The sequence below is a fragment of the Staurois parvus genome, unplaced genomic scaffold (genome assembly GCF_062004578.1).
Source record: "Staurois parvus isolate SC_StPar_1 unplaced genomic scaffold, SC_StPar_1.0 ptg000634l, whole genome shotgun sequence".
NCBI classification, from domain to species: Eukaryota; Metazoa; Chordata; class Amphibia; order Anura; family Ranidae; genus Staurois; species Staurois parvus.
The window spans coordinates 5,607,852-5,632,174 of record NW_028318430.1 but is presented as its reverse complement, the minus strand read 5'-3'; the positions used below and the strand labels follow the sequence as shown (position 1 = coordinate 5,632,174).

The 24,323-nt window shown below is 40.6% G+C and overlaps 1 protein-coding gene across 1 annotated transcript in view; it reads left to right on the top strand.

The window, feature by feature from the left end:
- NIPA1 (NIPA magnesium transporter 1) overlaps positions 1–11,137 on the top strand; it is a 29,283-nt gene extending 18,146 nt beyond the window's left edge. The window contains exon 5 of the mRNA XM_089693503.1: positions 4,126–11,137. Coding sequence (XP_089549629.1) covers positions 4,126–4,637 — 512 coding nt within the window. The 3' untranslated portion in view covers positions 4,638–11,137. The remainder of the gene's footprint in view (positions 1–4,125) is intronic.
- The last annotated feature ends 13,186 nt before the right edge of the window (positions 11,138–24,323 follow it).

Genomic DNA, 24,323 nt, shown 5'->3' with positions numbered 1-24,323 from the left:
GAACCAATAATTTTTGCTGAGGTCATTGATCAGACGATATACTCATAGCATGTAGTCTAATGTCAAGAACCTGTGGCAGGAATGTCAATACTTAAAGCGGTAGTAAAATACTCTGCAATGTAATGTCATAATGTGCTAGTATGCATCACATACTAGCACATTATGAAGGACTTACCTTAAAACGAAACCCTGCAGCGGCACAGTGTCAGCGCTGCAGAGGCTTCCATCTTCACCCGGTCTTCCGGGTTCGCAAGCTCCGGCCATCTGACTGGCCGAGTTGCAGTGACGTCACTCCTGCGCATGGGAGTCCTGGGCCATGGCACAGTGCTCTGAAAGAACAGCACCAGTATGTCGTCCCTTTTTATAACACAAGCTTTGGCTCTCAAAAAGAGTGAACATGTCCTGAACAGTACAAGTTTAGGAGATATTCATTTTAAGTACAGCTAAGCTTTATTATAAGCTTACCTGTAGGTAAAAGTATACAGAGAGTTTACTACCACTTTAAGAGAATGCAATGTTGGCACATGGATTGTCTTTCCTAGCACTATATAAAGTTTTAGTACGGTTATACTAAATAACATCATGCACAGTTTTTTAACATCATACACAGTGTATTATCCTAAATTTTGCATAGAGTGGGGAAGAGGTGAAACCCTTCTGTCTAGCTGTTATTGCTTTCTATGTATTGAACACATTCCTTTCCTGATAAGAGTTATGACTAGGACAAAGGTGGAGTGGAAGTTCCACTAAACTGTGAAAGTAAAAAAAAAAGGGGGGTTTTATATATTATATTGAATAAATGAGCCAACGTGTTTCACAGGTCATGCAGTTCCCCCTTCATCAGTGCTACATTGCAACATAAAAAGATTTTTTATTTTTAGGTTAGGATTTTTATGTATAGGTTAAAAGACTGAAAGTTGTTTTTTTTTTCCTCTTTTTTTAACTTTTTTTAATTACATATGATTTACATGTTGTTTTTAAGTTATATTGTAGCCGTAAGCCTTGTGGTCCCTGAAATGCAGTGGGTCATTTATTCACTATAAGTTTGGAATAAAACCCTACTTCTATAGACTCTGAAGTTTTAGAGTGGTGCTTTGATTTTTAGACTCTGAACACTGCATTTACTTCCTGGGGTTCCTGTGACAGTATGTGAACGTATGAAAGCAGCCCACATATTACTTGGTTACCCCAGTGGCTCACCGCTAGTACAACTGTGACAAAATCAAATCCAAACATGAAAACTCTGTTCAACTAAGATTCCAGTGCCAGTAATTCATCACTCCAAGTATCATTAAAATACAATGCAGAATGGTGGATTCTAAATTTTTAACTCTGTTAGGACAAAGTGTTCAAAGCTAAGAACTGAGAATACAGTTCTTACAGAGTTAGCTATGTTCAATATTACTCCAAAGCCTCCTCTTAAAGATCACAAAGCAGGGAGAGCATGTAAAGATTATTAGGGAAGTAATAAAAAGTAGTCAGCTGCTTTTTTTTTTTTTTTTTTTTTTTTTTTGTGTAGGCTACGCCAGGCCTTGAACTTTCCAGTCGCCAATGGCAGTTATGGTGGGGGCGAGTGTGTACCCCAGGGACGTCTTGCGGAGCAGGCTCGGAGCTCAGGCCGGATCTGCCATTGGCACTGGGAGCCGTCAGACTGCTCAATAGCAGTGAAAGCAAAGGGAGTGTGTGCTGTGCTCTCTGCCTCCCCCTAGAGTGCAGTACCCGGCTCTGTGCATGAACAACGAAGTACTACAACTTTTTATAGGGCTGTGGTGGCTTCAGGAGAGAGGAGAGAGCACTTAACAGCATGTGTGTGTTTGTGTATGCATGTTCATGTGTATGCATGTATGTACATGTATGTACGTGTGTGTGTGCATCTACATGTGTATGTATGTACATGTGTCTGTGCGTGTGTATTTCTGTGTGTGTGTGTGTGTGTGTGTGTACAGGTGTCTCTGTTTGTGTTTGTTGGTGGCGAGTAACTCTTAAGGTCTGGCTAGTAGCTCAGGACTTGAAATTTTAAGTCCTGTGCTACGCTATGGTAATGGGAAAATGTAACAAGTACAAAGTACAGTTGTGTTGAAAATAATAGCAGTCAGACATCACTAACCTGATCAATCACTGTTTTTGGTAGAAATTACATTTCTACAAGGCAAATAATTTACTGGCAGGTGTAGTAGAGTAATAGAAATCCAACAGACCCAACAGTCATGACATGCATGCTGCTGATTCTGTGTAATTGAATCACTAATTGAAAGGGGCATGTTCAAAATAATAGCAGTGTGGAGTTCTATTAGTGAGGTCATTCATTCTTTGAAAAACAGGTGGCAATTATTGCCCTTATTTAAGGAAGGAAGGCAGCAAATGTTGTACATGTTAGTTACTGTGCATTTCTCTCTGAAATTCTGAGGAAAATGGGTTGTTCCAGACATTGTTCAGAAGAACACCGTACCTTGATTAAAAAGTTGATTGAAGAGGGGAAAACCTATAAAGAAGTGCAGAAAATGATAGGCTACTCAGCTAAAATTATCGCAAATGCTTTAAAATGGCAACCAAAACCTGAAAGAAGTGGAAGAAAGCAAAAAACTACCATTCGAATGGATAGAAGAATAGCCACAATGGCAAGGACTCCGTCAACAATCAGCTCCAGGAAGATCAAAGAAGGTCTAAAGTTACCTGTGAGTACTGTTACAATTAGAAGACGCCTATGTGAAGCCAAGCTATCTGCAAGAAGCCCCGGCAAAGTCCTACTGTTGAAAAAAAGGCATGTGCTGAAGAGGTTACAATTTGCCAAAGAGCACATTAACTGGCCTAAAGAGAAATGGCGCAACATTTTGTGGACTGATGAAAGTAAGATTGTTCTTTTTGGGTCTAGTGGCCGGAGACAGTTTGTCAGACGACCCCCAAACACTGAATTCAAGCCACAGTACACTGTGAAGACAGTGAAGCATGGTTGCGCAAGCATCATGATATGGGGATGTTTCTCATACTACGGTGTTGGGCCTATTTATCGCATACCAGGGATCATGGATCAGTTTGAATACATCAGAATACTTGAAGAGGTCATGCTGCCTTATGCTGAAGAGGAAATGCCCTTGAAATGGGTGTTCCAACAAGACAACGACCCCAAACACACCAGTAAACGTGCAACATCTTGGTTAAAGACCAACAAGATTGACGTTATGGAGCCCAATCCCCGGATCTTAATCCAATAGAAAACTTGTGGGGTGACATCAAAAATGCAGTTTCTGAGGCAAAACCAAGAAACAGAGAAGAACTGTGGAATGTAGTCCAATCATCCTGGGCTGGAATACCTGTTCACAGGTGCCAGATGTTGGTTGACTCCATGCAACACAGATGTACATAGTTCTCAGAAACAGTGCTTATACAACTAAATGTTCATTAAGTGATTCAAAGGAAAGCAAAATCTTCAAACATATTTCAGTTTATATAGTGAATGTTTGAGTTTGTAAAGAAGAATACAAACACTGCTATTTTTTTTGAACAGTCTAATATTCATTTTTCTTCAATTTTTTTTATAGGAACAACACAAATTTGATATATTTTTTTTCATGTTTTGATTTGGAATAGAATGTGTAGTGTTCCCAATGCATTTGTGTGTATGGAAATAAAAGCTATTAGAAGGATTTTGAGCTTTATTCGCTTTTTTCAACACTCTATTATTTTGAACACAACTGTAGGTGTTCTCCCAGTTTGGCTGCAAAACACGCTTTAAGCTCTCCCATTTTCTGCTCTCAACAGATGTTAAAAGAGCAGAAAGTATTTGGTTTACATTAACTAGTTCACACAAAATAATGGCAATTACCCTGCATGCAGTAAAGTCAATCAACCTCTCTTTTTGAAATATTAATTTTTGTGCTTCACAATTTTTAAATAACACATGGTAATAAAAATGCAGTGTGCATTATGCTTTGTGAAATGGCCCACCAGTGCACTGCTTTTATGGTGCTTCTGAATATGCTTGTGGAGAACATCTAGGCAAAATGTAAGCGAAGACTGAAAAGCAGTCTTTTGACAAAGCTTGAACATGAATGAATTTACATGTGAGATAGCAGTGTGCACAATAATTATAATGAAGCTATAACTTTTTGTTTCCTTCTTTTTCAGTGTTTCTGAGCTACCTCTGTGTTGTGCTCCTGATGCTGACGTTGCTGATATTTTGGCTTGCACCAGTTTACGGGAAGAAAAATATCATGGTTTACATTGGGGTATGTTCACTGCTGGGCACGTTCACTGTTCCATGCACTAAGGGCATTGGCCTGGTTGCACAAGATGCCTTTACCAGTGATCCAAGCAGCCCAGGGGCAAGACACCTTTTCCTGTGCCTCCTAGCAGTGTTGGGATGTAGCATCCTCATTCAATTTCGCTACATAAACAAAGCACTGGAAGACTTTGACTCTTGCATATTTAGCGCCATCTATTATGTGACTTTCACAACATTAGTCCTACTGGCAACAGCCATCCTTTTTCAGGAGTGGACTAACGTAGGCGCAGTGGACCTTTTGGCCATACTATGTGGCTTTATCACTGTATCCACTGGGGTTATATTAATCCAGATGTTTAAAGAGTTTAACATCAGCTTCCGAGAGCTGAACAAGACAATAGAGAAAAAAGAGTGAAACAACTAGGCCTAAAACTGTAGAACAGTTATTCCGTGTTCAAATTCAACATGTCTATCTTGCAACTAAAATAATTTAAATGCTCAGCATATTTTTTTTTTTTTTTTGTGCCTTCACATTGATCTCCATTCCTTTGGTTCTCAGAGGTGGTAGTTCTAAAGGGGATCATTCTTGTTGACTGGTCTTCTAGCATAGGCATTCCAATATCTGACATGCTGTTTACATTTTGTGTGCTTATTTCACTGTCATTTAGGGTCTGCAGGTAGGCTGAGTGTCATTTATAACATATTACACAACAGTCAGTCTAGTGTTTGCTAATCTGACATTGTGTAATTTTAAGCAGCTTGGTGTCTGCATCCTCTTGTAGTCTGAACATCACTGCAATCGCTGATGCTACATTTACTACAGCACAGATTTGAGGCCTGTCTTCTCATATTGTAGTTTATGGACCAGTGTGCTTCTGCTGTAATGGCCTGTCTGTAGCTCTATTTTACCCCCCCCCCCCCCCATTACACATTAATAGCTTGTGTCCCCCAGCACAGCCATTACACATACCTGAGTCAAAGCCTCTTCTTGGAATACCGTGCTGCCATACACAAAACTCACATAGTTATTTATTAATGCAAGTGTGGGCCCTACAATAGTATTTGCATGGTGAAATTGTTTACAAAGAATATACTGTAAAGATCCCAAGTGATGCTAAATCAGAGCATGTTATCGAAGACATGTTAGTTAGCTTGTTCTGGTCTTGAAAATTCATGTTACAGCTGTCAAGACATTGTAGTGATTAGGTTGTAGTCAGCCCCACACTAATGCTCAGTTAATCAGTCTACATAACAAAGGTTCGGTTATAGTCATATAAAATACAGTATAGAAAAAGAAAGATTGTGCAATAAGGTAGTAATCAGCCAAACTATAACATATAGTTCACCTTTTGAGTCTCAGTGTGTTTGCATTTTTCTTTATCTACATAACTGAGTGAAACCTGAGCAGTTGCAAGTAGACATTCACATGGAATTGCTGTTTTGCATATAAACTATATCTGGGAATATTCACTTTATTATTGTGTAAAGTAGAATATTCTGAATTGTTAAAATGTTATTGTGACACAATGCTCTGGTCATTCTCAGGTAACAAAAGTGAAACTACTCAGTATTATTTAATAAATGTTGCTTTACTTAAGTGAAAAATGGAACACATAATAGCAACAAACATGCCTGATAATTGTTCTGTGGATATGAAGTGCATATTTATACTGTTGGCATTTGTATGATGAGTAATGATATCAATATGCACTGTATGCTTATGATATATTAGGAGCAAATTGCATACACTGGACCTCTTAATCTCATCAACGGAGCTGATCTCTGAAAGCTTCCTGGCAGCGTATGACAAGCTAATTCAATTTTATTTCATATAAATATGATGAATACTTGGCCAGCTAGGTTACTTGTACTTGATCTCTATTACATTGTAATAATGTCTAAATAACTTTTTAATATATTTTGATGCACTTCCGTTATAATGCACGTAAAGATTAAAGTAATACAAATACATAATGAACATTTAATATGTACAAAATAAGTCATTCTATAAATCTGGAGAAAAAGAAAACAGACATGTTGCTCGCTGCAAACCTTTAGAATCCAGCTGCCTTTCATTTTCTCCATTTGTATAGAATACTTACATCTTTATTTTGTGTACAGTATTAAGAGCAATCGAGAAGTACATTTGCAGGATTGAGACCACTCAGGATGATTATGAGATTGTTATCCAGTTTTGAAGGAGAAAGTAATTGATAGCACTGATCATTTAAATGGTACATAAGGCAGTATTATCAAGTTTTTTTTTTTTTACCTAAATAAAAAATAATTGTTGTATTAATCTACAAAGATACATGAATGCATGCTTCCTATGCTCTTGCATAATCCGCAATTACATAATGTCGTATTTCCCATTTCCAAGCCCCAGGCTCTAAACACACAGGTACTGTTTAATTCTAGCTTGTAAATGGAAATCTATAGAGCAGCAGTTCCAGCAAACATTTGCAAAGCACTAAAGAAGCTTCAAGGAGATGGTTTAATATTAGCTTGTAGATGTTAGTCTAAAGAGTGTCCACTTCAGCAATATTTGCAAAGCAGGGAACCTGCACCTCCATCTTCCTGTGTATGGGCCTCATTCCCCAACAGGGTGCCTGCGTACCCAGAGACTCAGACAGCTATATAATGTGATAACCAACATGCTTCTATGGTCTGACTCTGCCACCACATGTGCATTATAGAGTTGGTAAATGAGATCAACTGTTGCAGTGGCAGACCAGTAGCATGCATTAGGTGGAACAGAAACTATGCATTACAGAGAGTTTTTAGGGTGCCCATAAGCTCTCTTCAGAGGACAAGACCTCGTGGTACTTACTAATCAGGCAGAGCTTTATAACTACAGGTTCAGCTCTGTCTGGGGAGTGTTAAAGCCCAGCTCCAGGTTTCTGTTGTCAAATCCCCCAACCCCCCAGTGCTGGGCAGTCCTGAATTCTGCAAAAAACAATACTTATGTAATGACTGCACTGTTGTTCTCTGCAGCATTCTCCCCTTAGACTAGGGCAGCTCAAAGATGCACCCTTAATGCTTTGAATAACATTAGACATCATTCATGAGTGGAGAGGAAAAGTGCTGGACTATGGTGGGTCTACAGGACACATTGCCATAGAGGAGGTGAATATAGAATTCTTAGTCTGTTGGATTATACTGCCACAAACAGGAGGAATAGACCGTGGCAACAAAAGGCATCATTCTGCCTTTTTTTGATTTTCAAAAAATATATATAACCCTCCCTTGACCCCACTGTCCTAAACAACCTTAGACCCATCTCCCTGCTGCCATTCACTTCCAAGCTCCTTGACGCTTAGCCTACAATCGCCTAAGCTCCCACCTCGCTGACAACAACCTCCTTGATCCACTACAGTCTGGCTTCCGTCCCCTACACTCCACCGAAACTGCCCTACTTAAAATCACTAACGACCTGCTAACCGCCAAAGCTAATGGCCACTACTCAGTCCTCCTGCTCCTCGACCTCTCCGCGGCCTTCGACACAGTCGACCACCCCCTCCTCCTTACTAAACTGCACTCCTTTGGCATCAGGGACGCCACTCTCTCCTGGTTCTCCTCCTACCTATCCCAACGCTCCTTTAGTGTCACCTATAACGCTGCCACCTCCCCTCTCTCCTGCTCTCTGTTGGAGTCCCCCAAGGCTCTGTCCTTGGACCCCTCCTTTTCTCCATCTACACCGCCTCCCTTGGCAAACTGATCCACTCCCACGGCTACAACTGCTACCTCTATGCTGATGACACACAAATTTACCTCTCCACCCTTCACCCCACCCCCTCACTCTCCGCCCGCATCGCCCACCTTCTGAACGACATATCAGACTGGATGTCGCTCCATTTCCTCAAGGTAAACCTGTCCAAAACCGAGCTCCTAGTTTTCCCCCCAGCCCGCGCCCATTTCGACTAGCAACATCACCATCACTCGCACCCCACACGCCAAACTCCTGGGTGTCACCCTGGATTCAAATCTTTCCTTCCAACCTCATGTCCAATCACTACCAAAGTCATGCAGGCTCCACCTCTGCAACATCTCCAAGATACGCACGTTCCTCACCCCAGACACTACTAAACAACTCGTACACTCCCTCATTATCTCACGCCTGGACTACTGCAACTCCCTTCTCACTGGCCTACCCAAACAAATGCTGTCCCCACTCCAGTTTATCCTGAACTCTGCGGCTAGACTTCTCTACCTCACCAACCGCTCCACATCTGCCAATCCCTTCACTGGCTCTCGATTGCCCAACGCATTAAATTCAAATGACTAACTCTGACATACAAAGCCATTCACAACGCTGCCCCAAACTAGCTAACTGACCTGATACCCAAATACCACCCTACCCATAATCTTCGCTCCTCACAGGACCTCCTACTCTCCAGCTCCCTGGTCTCCTCATCCCACGCCCGACTGCAGGACTTATCCAGGACTTCCCCCATCCTCTGAAACTCCCTACCCCAATCCATCAGACTGTCACCTACCCTCCTCACCTTCAGGTGCACCCTGAAAACCCATCTCTTCAGGGAAGCCTACCCCACCCTCACCTAACAACCGATCTCCACTCCTCCTACCACTCCATCCCCCACAGCCACTTCCTCCTGTACCACTATCCCTTCCCTCCTAGATTGTAAGCGCGAAAGAGCAGGGCCCTCAAACCCCTCATGTATTGTATTGTACTGTATTGTCTCATGTTCTGCTCCCCTCGCTAATGTAGAGCGCTGAGCAAACCCTTTGGCGCTATATAAATACTGTATAATAATAATACTCAACAAACTAAGAATTTCCCCCATGGGAATTTCCAGGCAGTATACACAGCATATGAGTAAAGGGCCATGTATGCCACTCTTTATTACAAAGAATGAATAAAACAATAAAATACAGTATAGCTGGTCTAAATGTGTACATACAGTATGTTATTTGAGATACCCCATTGTTCGTGGTAAACCAATAAAATCCACCCTGTTGTATGGCTTGATCAGCTGGATGAAATACCTGGATAGAGCCTGACACATTTTGGTTTGTTTGATACAACACATGATGTGAGTATGATATGGAATATGTAAAGATTTGTTGGTTTAGTCCTACATATGTATCTATACTTAATAATGTGACTATATTGTAGACTCGGTATACCCTTCTTTCCGCTGACGACGAATCATCTGATCAAGCCATACAGCATGCCAAACTTTGTAACAAAGATTGGCATACATTGCCCTTTACTTATGTGGTGTGTATATTGCCTGCAAAGTCCCATGGGGAATATTTGGGTTTGTTGTTAGTCATTTAAGGGATTTTGGCAATTAGTGCAACACCACTCCTTTTTTTTTTTTTTTTTCATTACAGTTTTTTTTTATATTGTCCTCAGTAGAGTAGATGTTTTCTGCCGCTCTGCTGTTTTGTTCATCAACTTCTGCTGATAGATTCTAGCTGGGTATATTAAGATCTGACAGTGTTTTCAGACAGCCACCAACCACAGGTTTACCCAGTGGTGCTCTTCTTGGGATAGCCCTGAATTTATGGACCTTTCTCTAGTCAGCTCCTGTCCTGTGTTCGGCTACACACAGGATTCCACTATTCAGGTCAGAGAACACTGTCTGGGGATTCCCTAGAAATTAGTTGGTTCAGAGCTGAGGCAGTTTTTATTTCACCTGACCCTATCTCTGTAGACTCATTGGGGTTGATTCACTAAATATTCTGTGCACTGAAAGTGCAGTTGCTCTAAATCTGAGGGGAAGCTTTGAAATGAGGGCAATCTCTGCTGATTTGTATCATCTAATTGCATGCAAGCAAGAATGCTCGGGTTTTTTTTTCCTTGTATGTGATTGGATATTTTTTGCAAAGGGGAGCTTTACTTTATGTACTAAGCTCTGTAGCAACTGCACTTGCAGTGCACAGTACATTTGCCTTTAGTAAACCAACCTCAATGGGGTTAATTAAGTGTTTTCCCTTTATTGTATCCAAGTTTGTCTAAGGTGGTATTATGAGAAACAGACTGTATTAACCACTTGACGCCGACGTCACACAAATATGCGGCCTCACGGAACTGGGCTTTTTTCCGTGGGGCTACATATTTGCATACTTGTCTTTGTGCGGCGCGCTCCCAGCACAAAGTCCGTGGTGTCACTGAGAGCCCCGGGTCCCCTTCTAACGATCGGGACCTGGGGCTCCCGATTCTGAGTCACATGATCGCTGTGATAGCCTGTGATTGGCTATCACAGTGATCAGTCACTGTACAGCCCAGCCCCCTTGTTTTTTTCTCTCTCTATGAATGGAGAAGAGAGATACATTGTATCTCTAACTCCTGGCATAGAAAGAAAAAAAAAAATGTTTGTAAAAAAAAAAAAAAAAAAAAAAAGATAAATAAATATTAAAAAATAAAGAAAAATACCTAGATCAAGGTTTGATCTAGTTCAGTGCCAGGGTTAGTGTTTGGGTCAAGCTCAGGGTCAAAGGTCAAGGTTAAAGGTTAGGATTTAAAAAAAAAGAAATTGGTGTCAGTGTGTTGTAGGTAAAAAAAAGTAGTTGTGGTGATATGCACGGTTTTACTAACACATGTCAACGTTGCAGAATTGTGCTTAGGCATTTAGATTTATTTTACCCTTAGGCGTGAAGGGGTTACGCAGGGAGTTGTGTAAAAAGGAATTATTCCTTTACTGTTCTTTTCTTTAATGCTGGCATTATACAGGAAGCTTGAGACACAGTAGTTTGTACATGGTCTCATTGACTGTACATTATATAGACAATGAGTGTAGCATGTATACCTTGTGTTATATGTACATAGCAATCACATTTCCTTTATGGAAATAGCTCAGCATCCAGCTTCTTCTGCGCAGCTTCTCTGAATTTCCACCTTGGGAGCTTGCACTCTGAATATAAAAAATAAATCGAATTCTCTCCTCACGACTACTTGTCTCATCATTCCTTGCACCAAAGCACATGCACTGTACGCTAGCCGCTTGATGCTTCTTTCAGGTATACTTTGAGCATGTGCGATAGGGTGGCTCCAGTGAGGCTTGATAGGACCCTGAAGCCACCCTTAAAATGGAAGTCAAAGCCAGCAATGGGGGCACTTGGTAAAATAAGAAGACTAAAGCTGTAGATAAAGCAGAACACAAAGGGGGAGATTTACTAAGACTGATGTACTTAGAGACTGATGATTATGCAGAGCTGCACCAGATTCTAACTTCAGGTTGTTAAAGTAAGCTTTGACAATAAAACCTAGAAGCTGATTGGTTACTACTCACAGCTTCACCAGATTGTGTGCACCAGTTTTCGTAAATCTCCCCCAATGTAAGTACTACCATCAGTATTTTAATTAGAAAAAGCAATAAGATTTCTTACTACTAGAAGGTAAACTGTTTAAACATTTTGACTTTAACACAGTTGATACTTGTACAAAATAGAATTAGTTGCTTACTCAGTACTTTCCCTTATTTGCTTTAAATGCTGCCTGTGTGTTTAGTGCCTTGGGGCAACTAGGACCATCTTTACCACTTTGATGTGTAACATTACAATGTTATTTATCAAAATAAGCATTCTATTTTTGTCACATTTGAAGAGAAAATGAAACCATAAATGTATTGGTTAATAAAGGCCAAAGATTTTTAGTCTGTAAGACCTAAACAGCAGAAGGTGGCAGGTGTTAGGGCTCATTCATACGGGTAATGCTAAAGCGTATGCCTGTGGAGGGCCGTGTTTACCCACACAGGGAAGCAGATATCTTCAGTGCATCTCCGTGAAGACAGTCCCATTGATGTCATTTGGGACGCAGCAGCTGCACAGACATGTTCAGGGACATGCACCCCTACCCACACGGGCAACTGCTGCATCTCAGTCGACAACAGTGGGACTGTCTGCATGGGGATGCACTCCACCCTTGTGCTTGCCTGTGTAGGTAAACATGGCCCTCCACGGGCATATGCTTTAGTATGCCTGTGTGAACGAGGCCTTAGGCAACATTTATGGCTGCTGTATATTTGTACCTTTTTGAGCATATATCCTGAGTGTTGCGCTCTCAAACCTTCAATCAATACATGATTATTTAAATCATTTAATTATAAAAATTACAATAATTAAGAATGATGTGTGTGAATAAACATAAATTGTAATAATCTTATACTCTGAATCTTCTGAATCAACTCAGATAAACCATGTGCATGGAACAGTGATGAACAAACAAATATAAAATAAAATAAAATAAAAATAAAAAAATGTCCCAAAAAGTGACTTTGTGCTGAAAAATCTTCAATAATTATAAATCGGTGACTGCTTGTGAATCCTCCCTCAAGTGAAGATATGTGCTCACCTCATAGGAAGCCTACAATTAGGCTATATAAGCTTGCGGTTCACCTCCTTTGGAACCTGCTTGTTTGGAACTCCTGTTATAAGATATCCATGGTATACGGCATATGCTATGGAATGAATCTCCTCTCCAGAGGGTGCTATTCCTCTATGTTTTCATCTCCATGCGGTTCTCCACATACAAAAAAGATCTCGACATGGTGCTTTATCGTTTTAAAAGATTGACTTTTATTTACTTTAGGGTATGGCACTCACATGTGTGCGGATAGTGGTAGTACAAATACGATCCCAGACTGCCGCTGACTGCCGGAGCTGTGTACTCGTGGTCCGGCGAACGGACTGACTCCCTCCGAGTGACGTTAACAGTCCCACCCCTACGCGTTACGCCACTGGTCACGTGGCTTCATCAGGGGGATTTGATCAAATCCCCCTGATGAAGCCACGTGACCAGTGGCGTAACGCGTAGGGGTGGGACTGTTAACGTCACTCGGAGGGAGTCAGTCCGTTCGCCGGACCACGAGTACACAGCTCCGGCAGTCAGCGGCAGTCTGGGATCGTATTTGTACTACCACTATCCGCACACATGTGAGTGCCATACCCTAAAGTAAATAAAAGTCAATCTTTTAAAACGATAAAGCACCATGTCGAGATCTTTTTTGTATGTGGAGAACCGCATGGAGATGAAAACATAGAGGAATAGCACCCTCTGGAGAGGAGATTCATTCCATAGCATATGCCGTATACCATGGATATCTTATAACAGGAGTTCCAAACAAGCAGGTTCCAAAGGAGGTGAACCGCAAGCTTATATAGCCTAATTGTAGGCTTCCTATGAGGTGAGCGCATATCTTCACTTGAGGGAGGATTCACAAGCAGTCACCGATTTATAATTATTGAAGATTTTTCAGCACAAAGTCACTTTTTGGGACATTTTTTTATTTTTATTTTATTTTATATTTGTTTGTTCATCACTGTTCCATGCACATGGTTTATCTGAGTTGATTCAGAAGATTCAGAGTATAAGATTATTACAATTTATGTTTATTCACACACATCATTCTTAATTATTGTAATTTTTATAATTAAATGATTTAAATAATCATGTATTGATTGAAGGTTTGAGAGCGCAACACTCAATATATTTTTATTTTGCATTTTATCACATTGGTAGTTATGTGCTAGAGGTTTGCGATCCAACATTAGAGAGTATAAAATAAGGAATTTTTGTCTGCCTTCTGGCTCGCAAGACTTTTCAAATATTTGAGCATATATCCTGCAAGAAACCTTGGTGTTGCTCATATCTTAATTGACCCAAGGGCTTTTGGTTAATAAATTCAACTTGGCAGAGATATTGAAGGATATTTATGCATCTTACATTTTGTCTGCTAATCCATAGTATCAAAGACAAAAAAGGTAAATTGTGTGAAATTTGGGCATCAGATTCATTTTGAATGCAACACACAATCATTTACCAAAGCAATTGGAACAGCTTCTTCATTTAAAAACAAAATAACATTTAGCCAGACAATCGATAGTGGACTAGTAAGGAAAATGAAAGAAAATGCATTACCCAGAGAGAAGTGAGAAGGGCAATAACTGGCAATAAGTAAACAATGCTTCGATTTTTCTGTTCTCTCATTGGATGCCAGACGTCATTGCAGCTTTTTTAAATAAGATTCCAAAACAGCCTTTCTGACATTTCATTAGATATTCTAATATTTGGTTGATTTTACTAAAGCCAAATAGACTGCACTGTGCAAGTGTGGTTATACTCCTTTTCCCCAGAGATTATGAATGTGGAGAAGTTCTGCTGATTTCTAACATCCAATCATGTGCAAGCAAAAACAGTTTTTTTGTTTTTGTTTTTTTCCTTGCATCTGATTGGGTATTTTATAAAATGAAGTTTCACCACATTATCTAAGCTTTTGGGAAAATTGGTACAACTGTCATGCAAAGTGCATAGACTTTTTACCTTTCAGTAAATCAACCCCTATGCTTTAAATAATCAAATGTAAGCTGCAAGAGCTGTGAATTTTTCAGGTAACCTTTTTTTTTTAGATCTGCAGAAATGAAAGAACCAGCTTTATCATAGTGTCAGTCCATCAAAAGGTGAAAGTAATGAGCAGAGCCAAGTACCCTCTTAATACAACACGTCCAAACAGATGGAAATGATTAATGCGCTGTATGAGTGAAATAAACAGTTTCTACTACTGCCAGTTATGGTAATATATGTAAGAACTGAGAGTTTATTGCTTAATTGTCACCAAGAGCTTTGCCTGGTAATAGTTGTCTTGAAGGTTGTTGTACCTAAAGATACATTTAGCTGAAAAAAGTTATACTTATAAAATATATGCCAAGCCTGCTTTAAAATGAACATGTGCCCAGACTATGGACAATTAAACTATTTACATATATTTAAGAAGTAAAATACCTTTAGGACCAGCCTTCTCTGACCTCTCTAGCTGCTTTTAATGCAAAGTTATGCGTTCTTAAAGATCACAACAAAGGAGTTTTCAGTTTCTACAGCTTAGAAACTGTTGCCGGTTGTTTGCATTGGACGGCTGGCAGGGTGCCAGGATCTGCTGTCATAGGAAAAAAGCTAAAATTTTTCCAAAATGATTATAGAAACAGATGAATGCGTGCTTGCTTGGAATGTGTAAACACCTTAGTGTGCATTATCTGGGTGTAGGTTCACTTTAAGTAGGATAGGTTTTTAAGCAGTTTATCAAACAACAGGTCTTAAGAAAAGACATATGCTAAAACTAATACTTATCCTTTAATATAAATTTCTTTAGGAAAACCTAAGTTCACCTTTTTAGAAAAAATAATGAAGCCACATATTTTAGCAAAAAAAGTGCTTTTATTATATTTTCCTGCAGGGACCTGTAAAGCATTGCATCCGTGATCAGTGGATCGTGAGTGCAATGTTGGGCTCCTGCAGACAAGACCTACAACTTTCAGCCCATGAACTTCTCCTTTAAAGCAACCTTGTCACTATTTATTTAAAAAATCATATGAAAACTTCCCTGCAAGGAAAAGAATTGATGCTCACCCCCTCTGGCATATTTCTGGGTGTGTCTGGTCCCCTGCAGTGCACTGTGGTTCCCTCCATCAGCCCCACCCATGGTGGAAAGAATGAAAATTGCATAATCTATGGGCTGCTTTAGTGTCTACTGTGACCTGTAGTGATATAGGGAGATCCACAGAGTGCAACAGGGGAGGGATTTTTTCAGTAAGCTTAGCATAAAAATAACAAAGGGGTGATTTATTATTATTTTTTCTAAGAATAAAGTTTTATTCGATTTCAAGTATGCAAGTACAGACATTGAAGAAGAGGAAAAGGCCTCATCAAGACGTTTCCAATGAAAATATAATTACAAAGATCAAATGTCAAATTCACTCTATAGGGGGTGAGTAGTATTAATGATTTTCTGGGCACAGAGGACTTTTTTTTTTTAATAGCAAAATAGTGGTTTTAAGGTAAATTATATTGAACTGCTCTCATTCCATATTTTTAACTTAATGTTATTGCTTCACTGTCTATTTTACACAAAGTATATGTAAGTTATAGATTGTATTAATATATTGAAGACTGAAGATAATATATTAAATCTTTTTGCTGAATCTTGTGTTGTCTTGTTTCTCTTTCATGGAAGAAAGGTGGAAGACATGTGACTCTATTCTTCTTGCCAAAAGTCAAGTGTCAGGGCATATGACTTTGGTGCCCAAAGCACAGGGTATAAAAATATTTCCTTATGTCTGTTTTGTTCCTTTTTTTTTTTTTTTTTTTTAACTTTCAAAAGTGATTTATTGAGAGGAAAAAATCATACAGCCATAGTAGATACAATATGGTATAGTCACAATTGAGTAAGCAGGGTCATAAATCTAAGACAACATGGCAAGAATAGTCATATAAGGATTACACAATACATGTTACAGAGGAACATCAAGGGCTACATTGTAAGACTTAAGTACACTGACAGAAGAGACTGGGGTGCTAAAATAATTACTGATCAGGGACAACATGTACCTATAAACAGGTATCTGGAACAGCCAACCATTGATCCCAGATCTTGTTTGTGGCTGGGCACCTCCTACAGTGGGGAAAATATTATTTTATCCCCTGCAGATTTTGTAAGCTTACCCACTTACAAAGAAATGAAGGGTCTATAATTTTTATCATAGATGTATTTTAAATGATAGAGATAGAATATCAACCAAAAATCCAAAAAAAACACATGATACAAATGTTATAAATTGAGTTGCAGATCAGTGAGTAAAAAGTATTTGATCCCCAAACAAAACATGACTTATCACTTGCTGTAGAAACCCTTGGTAAGCACAGAGGTAAAGCGTTTCTTTAGTTGGTTACCAGCTTTGCACACATCTCAGGAGGGATTTTGGTCCACTCTTCTTTACAGATCTTCTCTAAATCCTTAAGGTTTCTTGGCTATCTTTTGGCAACTTCAAGTTTCAGCTCCCTCCATAAATTTTCTATAGGATTAAGGTCTAAAGATTGGCTAGGCTACTACATTACCCTAATATGCTTTTCCTTGAGCCACTCCTTTTGTTACCTTGGCAGTATGTTTTGGGTCATTGTCATGCTGGAAGACCCATCCACGACCCATCATCAGTGTTCTGGCTGAGGGAAGAAGGTTCTCATCCAAGATTTTACAATACATGGCCCCGTCCATTGGCCCCTCAATACAGCAAAGTCAGCCTGTGTCTTTTAGCAGAGAAACAGCCCCAAAGCATAATGTTTCTACGTCCGTGCTTGACAGTAAGCATGATGTTGCTTGGGTCATAGCATTTTACTTCCTCCAAACATGGAGAGTCGAGTTTATGCCAAAGAGCTCAGTTTTGGTCTCATCTGACCACAGCACTTTCTCCCAATCCTCTGATTTATTATTGGCAAACTTCAGACGCGCCTGTACATGTGCCTTCTTGAAGAGGGGGACCATGTGGGGGCTACATGATTTCAATTCATGATGGCAAATTGTGTTACCAATGATTTGTTTGGTGACTGTGGTCCCAACTGCCTTGAGATCATTCACAAGCTCCCATGTAGTCCTGGACTGCTTAACCCAAGGCTGATTGGCAAGTACTTTAACCCTTTAACCTCCTTTCAGTTACCGCTTTGCTGTGCTATTGTTCTCTGGTTACATCTTTTTTTCTGTAAATATTTTTATTGCACCCTTTTGACCTTTTAGTAATAAATCTTTCTTTCTGAAAGCGTTGAACTATTTCTAAGGCTCCTTAATGCAATTTATGAATTCCTGCCTCTAAAAGAGCGCTACTGTGTTTGTTTAACCCTCTGTATAACCTGTCTGCGGCGACCATGCTATACAGACGATTATCTCAACCATTATAGTGTTATTGCTGAGATTGCCGAGTTTCCTCTTTCTCTGTACAAAAAGGAGGTGGTGGCAGTGCGAAGGGTTAATTGCGTAATTAACCTGACCCAGTAACAATCGCGTTCAGGCTGCCGGTACATCCATTTGTGGTCCAGTGAGCTGGAAAATCGTGCAGGGTGCTGCTGGGCATGGCATTGTTATGCACGTGACATCGCGGTTTCAGATTGGCTAGTTCTTCGGTCACAAATTTGGTGAGAAGGTCAGGGGTTTGACGCCGCGATCGTCACAGGCAATATCTAGCAAAGTGTACTGGGGTCAAGTTTGCTCTATGGAGGATATATAGCTGTGTAAGGCATTCTGAAAGCTTGGGGGATACCTGTTTGGAAGCCTCCAATATCTCATCCCAGGCCCTGTCCTTCAAGTCCCCAACATCTTGCACCCACCTGGATTTAAGTAGGTATATTTCCTTGTGTTTTTTTTAGTACAAATCATTGTGTAGCTCTTGACATTATCATACCATACCTAATAATGCTTTCACTTACTGATCTCAACTAAGATTTAAAATAAAGCAAGAATTACAAACTGTAAAAATATATAATTCAGTCCCTGACACCCAGTGGAATTTATTCTGTTTAGTTAAGAATACCTAGAGTGATGTAAATAGTCCCTGCTGAAACAATGAGAAGTGCTGTATATATCCAGTGAAAATCATCCCAATATACGCTATATTGCCAAAAGTATTGGGACGCCTGCCTTTACACGCACATGAACTTTAATGGCATCCCAGTCTTAGTCCATAGGGTTCAATATTGAGTTGGCCCACCCTTTGCAGCTATAATAGCTTCAACTTCTGGTAAGGCTGTCCACAAGGTTTATGATTGTGTCTATGGGAATGTTTGACCATTCTTCCAGAACCGCATTTCTGAGGTCAGGCACTGATGTCGGACGACAAATTCTGGCTCTGTCTTTGCTCTAATTCATCCCAAAGATGTTCTATCAGTTTGAGGTCAGGACTCTGTGCAGGGCAGTCAAGTTCCTCCACCCGAAACTCGCTCATCCATGTCTTTATGGACTTTGCTTTGTGCACTGGTGCACAGTCATGTTGGAACAGGAAGGGGCCATCCCCAAACTGTTCCCACAAAATTTGGAGCATGAAATTTTCCAGAATGTCTTGGAATGCTGACGCCTTAAGAGTTCCCTTTACTGGAACTAAGGGGCCCAACCCCTGAAAAACAACCCCACACCATAATCCCACCAAATTTTCCACTTGGCACAATGCAGTCAGGCAAAAACCGATCTCCTGGCAACTGCTAAACCCAGACACATCCATTGGATTGCCAGACAGAGAAGCGTGATTCATCACTCCAGAGAACACATCTCCACTAATCGAGTCCAGTGGTGGCATGTTTTATACCACTGCAGCTGACTCATTGCATTTCACTTGGTGATGTAAGGCTTGGATACAGCTGCTCGGCCATGGAAACCCATTCCACGAAGCTCTCTACGCACTGTTGTTGTGCTAATCTGAAGGCCACATGACATTTGGAGGTCTTTAGTTATAGACTGCAGACAGCTGGAGACTTCTTCACGCTGTGCGTTTCAGCATGCGTTGACCGCGCTCTGTCATTTTTTATGTGGCCTACCACTTCATGGCTGAGTTGCTGTTGTTCCCAGTTGCTTCCACATTGTTATGATACCACTTGACTAACAGTTATACAGAATAACAGTTGACTGTGGACTATTTAGTAGCAAGGAAATTTCACAGATAGACTTATTACACAGGAGCCAACCTATCACGGTACCATGCTTGAATACACTGAGCTCCTGAGAGTACAATGTGACTTGCCTGTAATTTAAGTACCAGATCATTATTGTGCACTGTTCATTTTGTACCACTGGACTGCTGGACACTAACAAACATTTGAGGAGTTATTTACTAAAACTTGAGAGTGCACAATCTGGTGCAGCTGTGCATGGTAGCCAATCAGCTTCTAATGCAGGCCATAGACGGTTCGTTTATCAACCGATTTTCCGTCCGAAAAACAAAACATTGGTCGTTCTGTTGCCACCAATGATTGCAAAAATCGACTGTTTTTCACAAATTTTCCAGCATGACTGATAAAAGAAATGAGGAGGAACCGCGAAAATCGGCTGATGCCATTGCCCCACTAACAGTGTAAAAATCATCCGATTATTCTTTCGGACGAAAAATCGGCTGATAAACGAACTGTCTATGGCCTGCGCTAGTTCAGCTTGTTCAGTTAAGCTATGGCAATAAAACCTGGAAGCTGATTGGTTTCTATGCAGAGCTGCACCAGATTTTACACTCTCAGGTTTTAGTAAATAATCCCCATTGTCTTATTGCTTCTCCTGGCGAGGCAGCTTGGAATGGTTTCTATATGTAACAGCACAGTGCACTTTTAATATGTTTATATAGTGAAAAAATAAGGTCGGTGAGAATGTCGCTGATTGAATTTGTAATACCCAAAGCGCATACTCTCATTGCATGTGAGTAATATTTCAATATAATAAATGATGATTTAAATGGATTTACACTATGAAAAAATATTTTCCTTCTATATGCCCACTATATGTGAGGAGTTCTGTGGCAAGCAGGAGAGTGTAACAGAAGCGTTTGGAAGCAGAAAAGACTTCACAAGGAGATATGACACAAGCATTTTTCAGATCTGTATGAGAATATGTCTGGAAATAAAGTGAGCGGCCATTGTACGAGGTGTTTGGAGCACAGTGGGAGCACTTGTATTTAAAAGGCACTAATCAAGGTGGAATGAACAATGTATGTGTGTTAGTGTGGAGATCACTGGAAACCACAATTTTATAGATACTATTCATTATATGAACTTTAGTGTTGATTAAGTGTGAAGATTTCTGTTTATTGTTTATAATATTTGCAGCACTGTAATGGTGGGATAAATACCCAGTAAGGTATATGTAAATCAGAGTATTAATATTTTATTTCACTATGCTTTTTTAATTTGTTATCATATGCACAACATTAAGGATATAGGTGCATTATCCAGCAGGGTAATAGTGTTTTTATTGGTGATTTTTAGCATATTTTTATGTATGGTGAAGTTTATATTGTATGGGCACTTCAAGGGATTTGTTTTTATTATTGGAGTTAATGTTGCAATATTATTTCTTACAGGGTAAGGTCAAACTTAAATTGTATTTTTATTTTTTTTTACATGTGTCTTAGTCCCAGCCATATCGGAACAGTTTTTGTTACAGAATACAGTTCCAGTATTGTGCCTCCACTCCCGCCTTCTGCTTAGCAACTTGCAAAGTACAGCCACGGTATCTTCCCTCCATGCCCCATGTGCAGAGGAGCTTTATGCTCCATAATATCTCCTGTCCAGGCTTTTTTTCTAAGATAATAGCTGCATAAACTTCTGAGTCACCTTAGTCTTCCACCCACTAGCCACCTGTGAGCACTTTTCCTTTTTTCTACCCCCGACCCACCTCCAAGTACCGCCCCTTCTAGAGAATTCAGAACCAAGTATCATTTTGTGGTGCTAAGTAATTTGTATGGAATTTGTTCATAACAAGAAAGGCAGTACAATAGATCCCCTTTAGCTAGCAACAATAGATCCTCCCAAGCTACAATAGACCCCCTCCCTGTACAGTAGATCATCCAGCAACAATAGACCCCCCTGCAATAATAGTTCCCCTCCTGCAACAATAGATCCCCCAACTACATGAATTAATAGACCCTCCAGGCTGAGCACCCCTTGCCATTACATGCATTCAGTGCTGTAGGAGCCTGAACTGTGTTCCCCTGTGTTCCTGCTGAAAAAAATCCCTGCTCCTGCCACTGCCTGGACATGACCCCAAGCTGGGGTTAAGTTTCATATTAGGCCTGTTGAGGATGTGAGAAAGATTGGTGGTATCCAATTGAAACATGTCGGTATAGGCAGGAGGTGATGTCACCAGTACAGGAGCATTGCTATGGAGTGTGCATTGTCATCAGTGTCATTGCATGCATGTTGGTTGGCAATTGCCAGGGCCCAGTCTGTGTCAAGTTGATTAGTGCTCCTCTCCCTTGCTCTGTTCCTACTAGGTACACACATGCTTTAGCAACATTGAAGCAACACAGCTCAGAAGCAACATGCAGCTGGGAATATAGAGTGAGTGTCTTATTTTATTGTTTATATATGTTATTTATTACTATGTTCATTTTTGCACAAATGATATTTGTGTGTGGGCACTGAAGAAATTGTTTACACTGTTGAGGATGTAGTATTGGTCTGGGAAGAAATGTGTCCTTTTTTTATGGACAATTGTATCTATGAGTATGAGTTTAATTTCACTTTAAAGGAAAAGTTCACCTTTTGGACAAAAATAATAAATGCACATTTTTTTGCAGGTAAAAAAATGTGCATTTAATATTTTTGTCCAAAGGAGCCTGGAAAGCATTGCACCAGTGATCAGTAGATCGCTGATGCCATGCAGGTCTCCTGCAGACCTGTCAGAATATCTGCTTGCCTGTACGGGATGCATGGCAAAGCGGATATTCTGACAGGAAGCTTCAATGAACTACCACAGTGCTCAACAGCGCTGTGGTAGTTCATTGAAAACTACAAGCCTACAGCCGCTAAGGCTGTCGGGACTTGCAGTTCATTCATTCACAGAAGTGCATGAATGAATGATGCGGCCGTGTGGGTGGAGCCCCACACGGCCACACTGTTTTCAAATCTGACATACAGTACGGGGAGAGGTTTCCTGTTTGTCAGTGGGATGGGGGGTGGCGGGCGTGGCTGCAGCTATGGGAACATGTTACATATGAAAAAGCTGCTTTTTCTTTCAAGGTCCAGTAACAGGCTGGGGTGGGTCTGGGAAGACCTGGGCTCAAAGGAAGTGGGTTAAGTGATGCTGGCTTCCAGAATGAGATCACCTATAAGCAATTTTGTTTTGGCACTGAGGCGACATGGTTACATTGTTAAAGTGATTGAAACCCTTACATATGCCCACTGACGTGACTGGATTCAGGTGATGTACACAGATGAATATATCCTCCTACATAAGTTGTACCTGTTTATATTCAGCCCTCTCTTCTCCTCTTCTCTACAGCCTTCTAAAACACACAGTTCAAAGGCTTTTTCTCATCCTTTGGAGGCAAGGGGTGGGGATCTCTTGTGATACACTGCACAACACAGAGCTAAGTGTAATCTGAGACCTAAGTGGAGGGAAAGGACAGCTCCTCTACAAAGTTAAATGCCTTCTGTGTGCAGGAGGGGACAGGTGTTGCACTTACCCCTAATGTAGGTGGTCAGACACTATAGCTGGCTTCTGTGTTCTTCACTTATAGCAGCCTCCTTTCCCATAAGGCAAACAGGCCTACCGGTACTTGGTTGCCCCCCGGACGTATATGCAATGCTATAGGGCCTGGCTACCACGCTGGGGCAGGCATGAACTGAGCACAACAAACAGGTACTTACGGTTGGCAGACAAAGTAGTTCAATGACAGTCTAGGCACAAGGCAGGCAAGGTTCAGATTAGTAAGGGTCCAATCCGTACTTAAAAGGCAGTCAGAGTTCAGAGAATAGCCAATATCTGATCTGAGGTCAAAAATAGGGGAATCCAAACAGCAAAGCAAGACAGATAGGGAGCTTGAGTATGTATTACACATGCTCTAACAAGCATGAGACTGCAGGCTTGGCTGGCTTAAATCAGATTTGGTCTCCTCCCTGAAACTGGCCACATCAATCGCCTTGCAGGTGGACAGACAAGGAGAATGTATAACAGCAAAAAAAAAAAACGGATGCTGGAATAAGATCAGCAGGTGTGATGGAGCAGTAGAGCTAAATGACAGCAGGTCCATCTCCCAACATTCTGTGGTGTTGGAAAAACCTGTCAAAAGTGACTCATGCAGATAACAGAGGAATGAGAGGGAGACAAAAATAACACTCAATTCTTTGGATTGAGGCTAGTACACACTAGAGGGATATGCTCTGTTCCTTTTTCATTTCAGAGGTTTACAACCACTTTAAGTAAAGCATACTACAAATTGTTTTATGTTTGGTTTAAATATATAATATACTTAACCACTTCCCATCTGGCCCATGTACATAAATGGCTGGACAGGAGCAGATTTCTGTTCATAAATGTTGCCCGCATTTTCAGCCTGTGCATGCTACTTGGGAACGCACGGCACCGCGATCAGGTGCCTGCTGTGTCCTCCAGACACAGGGTAACACCGATTGCTGTACGGAACCTCTGTGTGAGGTCCCAATTCATGCGATCACTGATTGGCCAATCAGTGATCACATAAATAGTAGTAAGCAAGATGTCATTTCTGATATCATTGCTTACTACTTGTGAAATCTGTGAATGATCACAGAGATCACATGGTACAAGGCTTATCACAACAGCCTTGTACCATGTGACAAGCTGTGACCAATCACCGCTCT